Source organism: Desmodus rotundus, chromosome 9 (assembly GCF_022682495.2).
Source record: "Desmodus rotundus isolate HL8 chromosome 9, HLdesRot8A.1, whole genome shotgun sequence".
Classification (NCBI taxonomy): domain Eukaryota; kingdom Metazoa; phylum Chordata; class Mammalia; order Chiroptera; family Phyllostomidae; genus Desmodus; species Desmodus rotundus.
In genome coordinates this window covers 56,452,791-56,465,742 of record NC_071395.1, presented here as the reverse complement: position 1 = coordinate 56,465,742, position 12,952 = coordinate 56,452,791, and the positions used below count along the sequence as shown (strand labels likewise).

The 12,952-nt window shown below is 59.4% G+C and overlaps 2 protein-coding genes across 7 annotated transcripts in view; one reads left to right on the top strand and one right to left on the bottom strand.

Moving 5' to 3' along the window:
* The first annotated feature begins 2,683 nt into the window (after positions 1-2,683).
* On the top strand, positions 2,684-7,204 carry PRR36 (proline rich 36). Its single transcript, XM_053911580.2, has 6 exons — positions 2,684-3,097; positions 3,644-3,912; positions 4,027-4,126; positions 4,345-4,457; positions 4,551-6,242; positions 6,368-7,204. The coding sequence occupies exons 2-6, from the start codon at positions 3,651-3,653 to the stop codon at positions 6,886-6,888; spliced, it is 2,688 nt and encodes an 895-aa protein (XP_053767555.1). The 5' UTR covers positions 2,684-3,097; positions 3,644-3,650; the 3' UTR covers positions 6,889-7,204.
* Positions 7,205-9,556: 2,352 nt separating this feature from the next.
* Positions 9,557-12,952, bottom strand: part of EVI5L (ecotropic viral integration site 5 like) — a 32,351-nt gene continuing 28,955 nt past the window's right edge. For 3 of the 6 annotated variants that reach the window (XM_053910888.1, XM_053910890.1, XM_053910889.1), the window contains 6 exons: positions 11,971-12,168; positions 11,704-11,859; positions 11,468-11,614; positions 11,290-11,385; positions 11,113-11,208; positions 9,557-10,984 (listed from right to left, as the gene is read on the bottom strand). In XM_053910888.1, coding sequence (XP_053766863.1) covers positions 10,706-10,984; positions 11,113-11,208; positions 11,290-11,385; positions 11,468-11,614; positions 11,704-11,859; positions 11,971-12,168 — 972 coding nt within the window. In that variant the 3' untranslated portion in view covers positions 9,557-10,705. The remainder of the gene's footprint in view (positions 10,985-11,112; positions 11,209-11,289; positions 11,386-11,467; positions 11,615-11,703; positions 11,860-11,970; positions 12,169-12,952) is intronic. The other 3 variants (XM_053910891.2, XM_053910892.1, XM_053910893.1) reach the window with 1 other exon arrangement.

Genomic DNA, 12,952 nt, shown 5'->3' with positions numbered 1-12,952 from the left:
ATACAATATTTGTCATTTTATGACTGATTTATTTCACAGAGCATAATATCTTCAAGTTTCATTCACATTGTAGCTGGTTTCAGAATTGCCTTCCTTTCAAAGATTGAATAATCTTCCATTGCTGGGATGGACCATATTGTGTTTATCCATTCATCCTTCAGTGACACTTGAGTTGCTTCCATCTTTGGCCATTGTGGATAATGCTGCTATGATATGAGTATGTAAATATCTCTGGGAGTCTCTACTTTCAATTCTTTTGGGTGGAATTGCTGGATCATATGGTCATTCTGTTTTTACCTTTTTGAGGTCCCTCCATATTGTATTTCACAGCAGCTGCACCATTTTACATTCCCCCAATGGCTCTCAAGTTTTCCCATTTCTCCACATTTTTACCAGCACTTGTATTTAATCCCCAGCTTCTAAGGTTTTGTGAACCTGACGTAGTTAGCTATTGCTGTGTAACAAGTTACCCCAAGTCTAGCAGCTTAAAACAATACGTATTCATTGCCTCACACAGTTTCTGAGAGTCAGGAGTCCAAGAGTGGCCACAATGGGCAGTCCAACAGTCACCCTCCAGCACCCTCCAGCTTCCAGCAACCACTGTTTTGCTTTCTGTCACTATAGATTAGCTTGCATTTTCCAGAATGTTTTATAAATGGAATCATACAGTGTGGCTTCTTTTGTTCAGCAGAATATTTTTTGAGATTTGTCCCTGTTTTGAGTTTCTTGATACCACAGTTTGTTGCTTTTTATTGCTGAGGTGTATTCCATTATAGGGAATGCAGGGTATGTCTGGTTTGTGTAATGCATCCCTTTGTTGATGCACTAAACTTGAGGAATGTTCTTATATGAGGGCAGAGTCCAGATCTCAGTGAAATGCAGGATGGAGTCAGTTTGGCCTTGGAGGGACCCTTGTATCATAGAAGACAGCAGGGCAGGCCTCTGTGACTCAGGAGGGTACTGCTGGTGAATGGGTGAGCAGGCAGGCAGGGGAACCAGGCTGCTGCCATGCCAGAAGGGACTCACACGGGTGACCCTCAGTAGACCTGGGGATGAGGTGAGGCCCAGAACGATCCAATCCAGAGGGCAGTGCCCTGGGGCTGTGAGGAGTGCCTCTGCCAGGTGAAAAGATAGGCTTTAAGGTTGGCTTCCACTGCCCAGGACAGGGTATTCAGTTCTGACCCTGACCTCTCTCTCTTCCATTCCCTGAACTTCAACTGTGGATACAACCCCTGAAATGAGAAAACACAACCCCCTGCTTCTGGTTACACCTGAGTGTTTGGAGCTGGTCTCAGCCGTTTAACAGCCAATGTTGTGACTGGTCCAGCCCTGGTGGTTCTTATCGTGATTGCAGGATGCCTTACAGGACCTGGAAATTACATGAGGTTATGGGGTGGAGGGGGCAGGGAGAGAGAGAGGAAGTAGCCTGGGGTTCTTTCTGGGGTAGAGGGTGGAGCCCTTGGGTTTCATGAGCTCACTCTTTATTGGTGGATTTAAAATGTGGAAAGAAAGAAAAAGGGTCAACCAAGATCTTTAAAACAAAGGAGCCTCAGTGCAGGAGGCAGCCTTGCTCTTCATGTACTGTGTGGCTGGCAACGTGTTGATTGGAGGTGGCCATCCTTGAGGTGGGTGTCTCTGCAATCAAAGTTTAATCAGGCTTTTGCATTACAAAAAAAGAAAAAAACACAAACTTGCATGGCTCACATACACCTAGTTAAGTCCACCCTTCCCTCCCCCACTAGCAGGCTCACCTGGGTCCTAAGTGCCACTCTACCCGTTCCTGTGCCTAGAAGCCTCCTGAGTTCCTTGCAAGGATGAGCTGCTCCTGTAGTGTGTGTGTATTGGGGTGGGGGCACATACACATGTGATGGGGAAAGGGATGGGCATAGGGAGCTGGGTCTTCGGGATGGGGGACAGAATGGCTAAGCGTTTGGACAGATAAGACATGGCACAGAAAGCACAGTATGTACGTAGGGGGAACACAGAGGTGTGGGAGGACACCTGGCCTCAGTTGTCCAGCACAGGACACCTGAAGATGGCCACCTCCCTTTAAATACTCCCATGCCTTCCATGACAGTATCCTATCAAGTTCCTGCACTGAGACCCCTGTATGAGTTGAAGTCACTGGAGAGTCTGCCACATCTCCATCCCACTGGCTGGCCTGGGAAACCTCCAATGGGATCTTCTCAGCTCGTTCATGGCCCTGTTTTGACACCTCCCAACCTCCCACAGTCTCGGGCTCCCAAAGCCTGGCTCTGCTGGGAAGCCTTTACTGACCCGACCTTGCTCCTTCATGGCACTTGGGAGGATGTGCAGGGTGGAGGTACCTTGCCCTGCACAAGGCTGGGTCACCACTCACCATACTATTTCTCTCTCCCTCTTGACCTTCCTTTATTCCTCTCTTCCCCCAAATTCAGGGTTTGTACCTTAATTTCCAGGCTGCATTCTCCCAATAGTCTCCATCACCAGGTAAAGGGTTTCCTGGGGTCTGGAAAAACCTTTGGGTATGAGAGGGGCGGATGCCTCCGGGGACTCTGGGGGACCCGGCCTCCTTGGTTGCGAAAGCCAGAACAGGGACCAAGGAAATCGAGCAGTCGGATTGGTCGATGGGGCCGGAGGTGCGATGGTCCCGCCCCGTGGTTGCCAGGGTGTGTGTGTGTGTGTGTGTGTGTGTGTGGTGTGTGTGTGTGTGTGTGTGTGTGCAGGGGAGGCCCGGGTGTGTGTGCAGGGGAGGCCCGGGTGTGTGTGTGTGTGTGTGTGTGTGTGTGCAGGGGAGGCCCGGGTGTGTGTTGTTGTGCTGGGGAGGCCCCATCAGTGACCTCAAGAGATTGCCTCTTCCTCCAAGTCCCTTCGGGTTGGGTCGCGGGTACTCAGGCACAGCCTCGGAGTAGCCGCCCCTCCCTCCAGTGTGCTCCCGCCTCCTCCCTGATCTGGATGCGGCGCGTGCGCCCCCAGTCTCTTAAGCCCGTGGTCAAGGGGCGGGCCCGCTCCCTGCACCATCTCCCGCAACCCCCTCCCCTCGCCTGTTTGTTCTAAGGCGCTGCCACACAGCCCCACCCCAGGCGACCCTGCGTGGAGCAGGAGACCCGAGACAGAGGTGAGCGAGGCGCTAGCAGGTGGAATGGATGGCGGACTGGGACTCTGCTGCACGAGGGGGATGTGCTCCCAACGCCGTTCTTTGTCTCCCTGAGACCGCGCGCCGGCAGCCGGGGCCGCTCCTCCTCCTGGCAGGTGCCGGTGTCCCTCGAGGCTGGCGAGGGGACCCGGGCGTTCGCTGCAGTTCCCCAACCCCATCTGGAGCCTGTGGCAGTCTTCTGTCCCCGAGGCTGGTGGTCTGGGTCCTTACGGGTCGAGGGGTAGGGTCGTGGATCTCAGGTGCTGAAAGGGAGCAGAGACAGGACAAGGGGGGTGGGTTGGGGCAGGCAGGGTCTGTAGAAGGGTGATGGGGGTGGGACTTAGGGACAGCCGTGAGCGGCTGGGCTGGTGAGTGTGGTTGGGTGGGAGGGAAATGGATCGAGGCCGAGGTTTGCACGCCCATTGGTGGCGACGCTGGGGAAGGGGCAGCGAGGTGCCAGGACCCAGGTCCTTGCAGGGTGGGTACGGTGCTAGACCTGGGATGCTGACAGGTCTGTCTCCTCATCAGGTGCGGGATGGACAAGAGGGACAAGGCCAGGGCAGGGGCTGCTGCACAGACAGCAGCTTCTCGCTCTCCGGGCCTTCGGAAAACCCCCAAACTTCCAGGGTCTGCTCGACCCCCTCCCCCAGTAATCCCCGCGGCCTTCCGAGTTCCTGGAGCTGCAGGGCGAGGGTCCCCAGCTGAGCTATCCGGGGACACCCGGACAGCCGCCCTCCTAGAAGCTACTCCTCGGGTGGGACCCACGTGGAGCACTGGGACAGGTCCCAGAAGCCCAGGTATCCCAGCCTCTTTTCCTGATTCCGACCCTATTTCCATTTCCCCTCTCCTTCTGAGGTACCGACTTGCCCTGCTTTCTGGGGCAACGCTGTGACTTAGTCTTCTTCCAAAAGCCTCCAGGCTCCCAGCAGCAGGGAGAGGGACGCGGACACCTGCCAAAATCCCTGGCCCAGGCTCTATCTCTAGCCCGGGGCGTGTCAGCGGGACCACCAGGTAACCCACGCCAAGGGTTAGTGTCACTCTGTGGAATCACTTTACACATGAATTGGGGGGTGGGAACACTTGCAGATCACTGGGCACAAATTGGGGGAAAGCCATTCTTAGGCGCAGAGAGCCCATTATGCCCCATTTCACAAATGAGAAAATGTGAACTTTGGAGGTTGAACAAGGAGGGGGGGCTCTGCCCTGAGCATGCCCCCCCCCCCCACCAGGCCAGGCCTTCTTGGGCAGAAGGGGCTCCGGCCCTCAGCTGAGGAACCTATGGGCAGAGGGAAACCCCCAGAAACTTCCAGAAGGAGTGCCTTGAGTGCCGGGGCACGGAGAGGTACGTGACCTGGGGAGGAGTGGGGCTCCTGGGCAATGAGGGGTACCAGCCTGGAAGTATCAATGACCCTTTGGCCTTCTGCTTTGTCCCTAGACTCTTCCGAGCCCAACCTAGGCGCTCCTTCCTCAGCTATCTCCCATCAGTCTCGGGGTGGGGGTGCTGAGGTGGGGCTCCCCCGGGCAGCTGCGAATGCGCGGCCGCGACCGCCGACTGAAGTCCCCAGGAAATCAGTGAGCAGTGCCCCGGAGCGTAGTACCACGGAGTTGAGCCCCGCAGCCAGGAGGCGACCCAGTTCCGGCGGGAGCCTCCAGAGGCCAGCCTCGCGCCCCCTAGGCTCCAGCGCCACCCTTTTGTCCTCTCCAGCCCGCTCCCGGGCCTCGCTGGGTGGAACATCCCGGGCGCTGGGGCATCCCTCGCAGGCCAAGCCGAAAGGGTCGCAGGCTCCGCGTCCCCCGCAGGCCGCACCCCCAAGGAAGGGCGCAGCCATCCTGCAGAGCCTTTCTCCTCCTTTGGCTGTATCACCTCCACCGTGTCCGACCGCACAACTGGCACCGCCTGTCCATAACACAGACACTCCTCTGAGGAACACGTCTTCTACCTCTCCACCGACTCAGCCTCCTTCCCAGGACCTTACCTGTCCCTTGGCCACGCCCTTTACACTAGCGCCTCTTCCCTCTGCTCCACCCTCTCCCCAGCCCCTCCCCTGTCTGCCAGACACACTTCCTTTGCCGGCCCCACTTACACACCTGGGTACATCCTTTCCTGAGGCAACCGTCTCTCCCACGGCCAATTTTCTGGCTCCATTCTCTCCTTCAGGTTCACCCCCTCTGCAGAATACGTCCCCCACCCAGGTTTCTGTGGCTTTGTCCCCACTTCCAACTCTCCCCTCTCCCGTGACCACACCTTCTTTGTCGACTCCTCTGCCACCCGCCAAGCCCCCTCTACAAGCCCCTGTTTCTCAGGCAAGGTCTCTGCGAAATTTACCCTCTCCCTTAGCCACAGACACTCCACAGAATCCTCAGGCCACTCCTGATATACTGGCCACACCTCCCACGCAGTATCCTCTTCCGGCCACACCCCCGCCGCAGGCCCCACCTGTGACCACCCACCCTTTTCAGGCCACGCCCTCTCTGGTTCTGCCTCTACAGGCCCCACCTTTTCTGGCCTCAACCTTTCTGCAAGATCCACCCTCTCCCCTGGCCACGCCCCCTCCACAGAGTCCCTCTTCTCTGGCCGCACTTTCTCTACAGGCCACTCTCTCTCAGACCCTACCCCCTCTACAAGTCTCAGTTTCCCTTGCCTCACCACCCCTGCAGGCCACTCCCTCACCGGCCATGTCCCTTTTGCAGACCCAAACTCTGACTTTGTCTCCTCTGCAAGAAGACCTACCCTCTCCCATGGCCACGCCCCCTCCGGCACCACCTTCTCCCGCCTTGCCCCCTCTACAGGCCCCTCCCTCTCCTGCCTCACCCTCGCTTCAGGCCCCACGCCGCCCCCCGACCCCGGGTCCGGATGCCCCGATCCCGGGCCCACGGCTGATGCTGGCGCTGGCCTCCGCCCAGCCGCCACCGCCCTCGCGCAGCCCGTCCAGTACGCTGAGCGGCCCGGATCTGGCGGGCCACAGCAGCAGCGCCACAAGCACACCGGAGGAGTTGCGCGGCTACGACAGCGGGCCCGAGAGCGGCGTCCCAGCCTCCCCGCCCGCTGACGCAGAGCTCGCAGCCTGCCACCCGGCTGCCTGGAGCCGAGGTCCCACTCCGCCCCTGGCGGGCCGCGGCACTCCAGGTAAGCAGTCCTTCCGACTCCGCGGAGCTGTGCCGCGAGCCAGGTACCGGAAATTGGGTGGGCGGGGTCGGAGGCGGGGCTAGGCTTCTCCCTCCCTGCGCCTAGCTTCCGGCCTCTCGCTGCAGGAGTGCCCCCGCCTTGGCCTCCAGTTGCTGGGTCCGGCTCTGCTGACGGCCTGTGCACAATCTACGAGGTTGAAAGGCCCGAGTTGGCGACCTCCGCCCCAGGACCTCTGGATACCGGACCCGGGTCGGGCGTTGGTGGTGGGAAGGAGGTGGCCGGGGCTGGGGCGGGGGCGGGGGCGGCCTCACGCGGAGTGAAGCCTGGGCGCCTGGGTGAGTTGCAGCTGGGGGCTCTGCAGGCGAGCGTAGTGCAGCACCTGCTGAGCCGGACGCTGCTCTTAGCCGCTGCCGAAGGTGCCGCTGGCGACCGTGGCGGTGGCCCTGGGACCACTGGGAGTGGCGGCGGCAGCACGGCAGGTTCCCGGACTGCGCTCAGCGATGCTGAACTGGGTCGCTGGGCCGAACTGTTGTCTCCCCTGGACGAGTCCCGTGCCAGCATTACCTCGGTCACCAGCTTCTCCCCGGATGACATGGCTTCTCCGCAGGGTGACTGGACCGTTGTGGAGGTGGAGACTTTCCACTGAGCCAGACCATAGCCCGTCTCTCCACACTCCAACCCTGCCTTTGCATCTGCCCCGTGGTTACGCCTCTTTGTCTTAGATGCTGGTCCCCTCCTTCTGGAGTCTGGATCTCCGTGCATTGGTCTCAGCCTCCTAGGACCCTACCCTAGAATTTTGTCCCTGGTTTACGACCCACCTACACCTTTGGCCAAGGCCCTCCCCTCTAGCTTCGCCCCTTTGGCCTAGGACATGCCCGGGCTTCCCTTGGGCCCCGCTGCCTCCTCCCTCGGCATAGGCCCCATCCCGTGCCCAGTGTATTGTCTACCTCGGGCAATAAAGCTGGGACACTCTAGCCTGTGCACCTTTGCTCTCTCGGCCCGGGATGGGGTGGGGATGAGGTCATTACCAGCGATGCCGAGCATGGTCTAGTGTGGCATACCCACCCACGTGCATGAATGTAGGGTTTTACTGTCTGACTTCTGGTGGAAACTTTAGGTGCAGGAGGGACCCAGGTTAGTCCATGCCACCAAACGGGTAAGCTAGTGCGTGGCCAGCATGGATGAAGGACTCAAGCTTTTCCCACACTGGGCCAGGGGAGCCAGCACTCCCGGGCAGGCGGAAGACAGTGGAAGGGGCTCGCTGAAGGTCAGAGTGAGGACCTCTCCTCCCTCCTCCCAGTGTGTACCCTCCTACCTTGGGAGAGAGGGATTGCCTGAGACCCTTGGCCTCTCTCTTCCTGGGCCTTCTTACACAGGACGCAATGCCCTCTGCTTACCAGGAGGCTGCAGTGCCGGAAGGCCTGAAGCTGGGCAGTGACTTCCTTAAAACAACTGGGCAGAGGGAGTAGGGCCCTCCTGGAACAGGATGGGGAGGGACCTGTAGGGAAGGAGCAGTCTCTTCCAAGGCTGAGTAGGGAGACCAGGGTGTCCTCACCATGCCCCTTAATGGCTTCCAACCCATGGGCTCACATTTTGTCCAAACTTAGGGTATTCTCCCCAATCCCTCCAGCCAGGCACCTATGCCTGTGCCTCACAACAGGGATCCTCACCAGAGCCAATCAACTCCTGGACTCCTTAAGCCCTGCCCAGGCCCTTCTTCCCAAGTGCTCCTTCAGGAAGCACCCCCAGGCGTTTCCTCCATTAAGGGCATCCTACTTCACACCAAGAATGTTGGAGGCCTGGCAGGGACCTCGATTCCCCAGGCAGGTAAAAGAAAAGAGCAGGACTCTGTGTTGTGCCCTTGGCCCTGTTTCTTCCCCTAGACCCAGTTCTCATAGTCCACCCTGTACCCAGGTTCCTGTCAGACACAGATTGCCCAGTCCTGCCTGTCCCCACCCCAGATGTGGCAGCCTCCCAACTTAGGCTCTGAGGAGAAATGAGCCTTGTCCCAGCCAGGCGCTACTTCCATCTCTGGAAGCCAGTGTGTGCTGTGGCAAACCAGAGTTTCCTTTTCTAGTTGAGCCATGGCAAGGACCCATGGGGCCTTCTTTCCAGAATGTGAGACATGCCCAAAGGTAGGGATTGGCTCATAACCTACTGGGGAGCTGGGGCCTCAAGGCCAACCCCAAGAGCGAGCAGGGCAAAACCTTAGACAGTTCCCCCGGCGCCCTGTGCCATTGTGGGGTAGGAATTACCCTGTGGGAGCAGGGGAGATTAAAAACTGGTGGGGTCTTAGTGTTAAATCTCTTTGATGGGAATGGTGCATGGGCCATAGGAGCTGTTGAATGATGGGACAATATGTGGAACTTGGCTGTTCCAGGGCATAACTGGCATCCTGCCCTGCTGTTCAGAAGGCCCCCTTTCACTCTTCCCACTGCCCAACTCAGTTTGGTCTTTGCCCGGGCCTCCTCACTAATCCCCAACACTGTGGTCTGTCTGACGATGCTCCCCTCACCTAAGCCCCCCATAGCACCCGTGTCCTCAGTTCAAGAGCGCAACTTGGCTCCCAAATGAAGAAGCCTCTTCCTGGTCTGGCCATGCCCACTTTCTCCTGTTCCTTCTATCATGTGCTTCCTCTGGTCCCTGCCATGTCTTGCCTTTATGCTTTTACCTTTGGAGCTGGCTCTGGCACCCCTCCTCCAGGAAATGTTCCCTATCTCCTGCTCATTCACCTACTGGGCCCTTGTCACATCAGCATGAAGGCTCAGCCCCCAGTCCCCGCACCAGTGTCTGTCACCTCAACTACCCTGGGGATCACTTAGAGCCAGGCATGGGGCAGAGCCCCTGGAAGGCCTCAGGAAGTATGTGCTGAATGAACACAACCAGACCCTAAGACTCCAAATTGCTCCACTTGTCTCAGGAAAGGCCCAAGCTGAGTCACCCAGGAGGGAAATCACACCCCTTGTCCTCGCCATCTCCAGGGCCACCCTTCTGAAAATGCCAGGCTATCAGCGTTTATCTGTGAGCCTGACATTGAGATCCTCTCTGACCTGTTCCCCGCATACTGTCCATCTCTCCCAGCCTCACACTTTCTCTCACACTGAACCAGCAAGTGCTCTTCCCTTCTCATGCTGCACCCTAGCCTGGGCACATCTGTGGTCCCCCTGCTGGCCTGCTATGACCTCTACCTCTCTGGGAGGCTCCCAAAGACAAGGACAGTCTGCTCCCCTCCCTATGCTTTGCTGGACAACCAGCTGGGGCACTGAGGTTGCTTGCAGTCCCTTTACTCCCAGGTCTGCCCCACTCAGTGTCCCTTGTCTGTCACTGTGTAAATACACTTTATTTTCTATTCCCACCTGGGCAACATGTGGAGTATGAACAGGCAGTGTGCAAAATGGTGGTGGGCAGTGTGGGAGGCACATAGGAGAGCCCTGCAATGCCCACCCTGGTCCCCAGGCTTTGTAACACTGAGAAGTGGGTAACTGGGAAGGGGGCACTGAACATGAATTCCCCACTTCAGGACGCGCCAAGGAGGCTGCTCCAGGCTCCAGGAGCCCCAAGAGCATCAGAAGGCCCTTGGGGGAGGGGTCTGGGGAGCATAGTTGGACTTTGGCACCGTTCTTGGCTGTGACTCTGCAGAGACGACGGGACCACCATGAGGAGGGAGGCATGAGGATACCACTCCTCTGAGCAGCCTCTTCCCCTGGGGCCTGGCCCTGGCTGGAGGGTGGGGCTGGGGACCCAGGGAATGAAGGGAAGTAGAGGCTGGGGACCCCCTGGAGAGGAGGCTAACCTGGGTGGGGAGCCCCTCCATCACTGACCAAGATGGGGTGATGGAAGTGTCTCATAGAGGGGTGCTGGGGACAGGGTCTCCTGACTTCTGCACTGCTGCTCTGGTCCCAAGAAGTAGGGACAGACACTGCCCCCATCTGGTTCCCTGGCGGTGTGCACCCCAGGTGGCCCTGCACACAGTAGGGGGCACTTTGGTTTCTGCTCAGGGGCCATCAGGCAGAAAAGCCCAGCTTGGCAATCTGTCCCTGGCTGCCAAGGGTCCCCAGGGGCATCATGGGGTGTTGACATCCAGCCCAGAGTGGCCCCTCCTTCCTCAGGCCTCCTGCAGCTCCTGGGCCCTTCCCAGCAGGGCCCTCCTCCCAGAAGGAGGCTGGGTGGGAAGAGGGAGCTTTCTGCTCTCCAGTCCCCGGACCTCTGTGTCCTCTCATGCCCTTGCATTCAGAGGGGCAGACCCTCCAGATAACTGGGCCTGGAGGGGTGCAGACCAAGATGGTTAAACTGTGCTGGGGAGAGTGAGTGTGACAGGTACCCTGAGGATCCTCAGGCTCCAACTCTACACTCTGCACCCTGCCACACCCCTTGGGGTGGGCACAGAGTTTAAGTGTGGCTCTGGAGGCCCAGGGAGGCGCCCCTAACCTCCCACCCCCGGCACTGGGCTCAAGGGCAGGGCCTCAGTTGTCCAGGCCCTGACTATAGGGTGTGGCCAGCTCATCCGCATCGCTGTCTGAGCTGCCCTCGCTGTCCTTGGCCGGCCGCTCCAGACGGTGGAAGAAGCGTGCATCTCGAGGAGACAGCGGGTAGAGTGCGTCCTGCAGGGCTGCGCCCACACCCACGCCCAGCAACTCCTCATCTGACGACGGCAGAGAGTCCTCATCCAGGTGTTGCGCCAGGCCTAGCCCATCGAATGCCAGAGGGTCCTCAAAGGGCGGCGGGCCCTTCAGTAGCCGCACCTGGGGGGGGGGGACCGGCACATTGGAGGTGTGTACTCACGTGCAGCTGGGCACCCTTCTCTCCCACACTCCAGGCACTGACTCCTGGTCTGTCACCAGCTGAGGACACGGGCCTCTCCTGTACTCACCTCAGCCTTTAGCTCTTCGATCTGGTCCTTGAGCTCGCGGATGTACTGCGAGGAGTCCGAGTGGTTCAGCTGGCCCTGGATGCGGCCCTCCTCCCTCTGCGGGAGAGCCAGGGTGCAGGGGTCAGGTGGCATCCCGTCCCCACACAGCCCCACGCCCTGCCGCGCCCCGCCCAGCACCTGGATCTCCAGCTCCGCGATGCGTTGCCGCATCTCAGCCACCGCTGCCATGCTGTCTGCCTCTCGCAGGCGCACAGCCATCACCTCCTCCTTGCTCTGAGGGCAGTGGGGAGAGGGCGGGTCAAGGGCGAGGCAGGCAAGGGTGGGGGTGGGAAGGCGGGATCCGGGAGAGGGGCACCTTGCACTCGGCCTCCGCCTGCTTGCGGCGGCTTTCGCTCAGCTGCGTCTGCAGCCCCTTGTTCTGCGCGGCCAAGTACTGCAGCTTCTCCTGCAGCGCTGAGCGTTCCGCCTCCACACGGTTCAGAAGGTTGCGGTGGATGTGGTCCTGGGGGATTGAGGACGCACAGGCGGCGGTCATGGGCTAGCCAAGGGGCCAACCGTGGACACCAAGTTGGGAGGGCGGCTGCAGCCCACCTGCGTCTCAAGCTCTACCACGCGCTGCCGCAGCTCACGGCCCTCTGCCAGAGCCTGGGCCTCGCGCAGACGCACACTCATCAGTTCGTCCTGCAGCTCGCTCAGGACCAGCTTCCGTGGAGACTCCTTCCAGCGGCCCCCGCGGGACAGATGGGCCTGCCAACAGAGGCTGGTGGTCAACCCAGGGCCTCTGAGGCCCCCTAGGCTCAGAGGGTGGCAGACCTCGTGATTGTAATGTTGCTTCCTGCCCTCTGGCCAGGCCCTCACCTGCCAGGTGTCTGAGAGCTCCTGCAGCTGTAGCTTCAGCTCCCTTGCAGAGGCCACTGCCTGGCCCTCTCGCACCTTGAGCGCCTTCAGCTCCTCTTGCAGCCGGGCCACATTGTTCTCATCAGGCAGTGAACTGTTCCTCTGAGGGGGACGGGAGCGGTCAGAGCCTAGGGCAGCCAGCAGCCGCGCAACCACTTCCTGTGGGCTGAGATGCCACCCTTCATTTCTTTTGGGCTCTACCTTGGGCAGCAGCTAGGAGAGGGTGAACCCTGAACCCAGGATTTGTTGGGAAGGTGGACCAGGCCTGTGGGGAGCAGATCTCTCTGTGGCCCCAGCTGCAAATCCTCACCTACAAAATGGTTGTAAGAATAGCACCTGCTCTCTCAGAGGACTGGCTTAGGGCAACCCCATGAAGTGTGAGGCCTCCGTAGTGTTACTGTTGAGGACACCAGACAGGCTGGGTGAGAACTGGCGCCTACCCATATGGGAATCTGAGATCCAACCCCATGGGGCCCATGACCAGAGCCGGGACCTGTCACAGCCTGTAGAGGCTGAGAAGACTGAGCCTCCAAACCCAGTACCCTGCCCCCTCCCAGGCAGCCCCTCTTCCTGAGAACCCACTGACGGTCAGTCGAGGCCCTGTTCTGGCCTCCCAATGGCTCAGGGATGGGAGACTTGTGTTCTGGCCTCCTGGAAAAAAATCCAGCTTGCCGCCCTAGGACCTCGCTTACCCTTGTTTGGGTCTGGGAGGCAGGGTCTACTGGGTGCACATTTCCCTCTGAGGTGGAGGGAGGTGGAAGGGAGCACAGCTCTGGGCTGGGGGACTCAGAGGCTGTGGTAGAGACACCTAGGAGGGCAGGCTCCAGGTGGCTGGGGTGGCTGCTGCCCTTGTCTGGCAGCTTTGTGGAAGCTGAGTTAATACTGAGTTGGTGTGAAAGAAGCTGGGGAGGGACCCAGGAGGCCTGGGGCCCCCTTCAGGGCT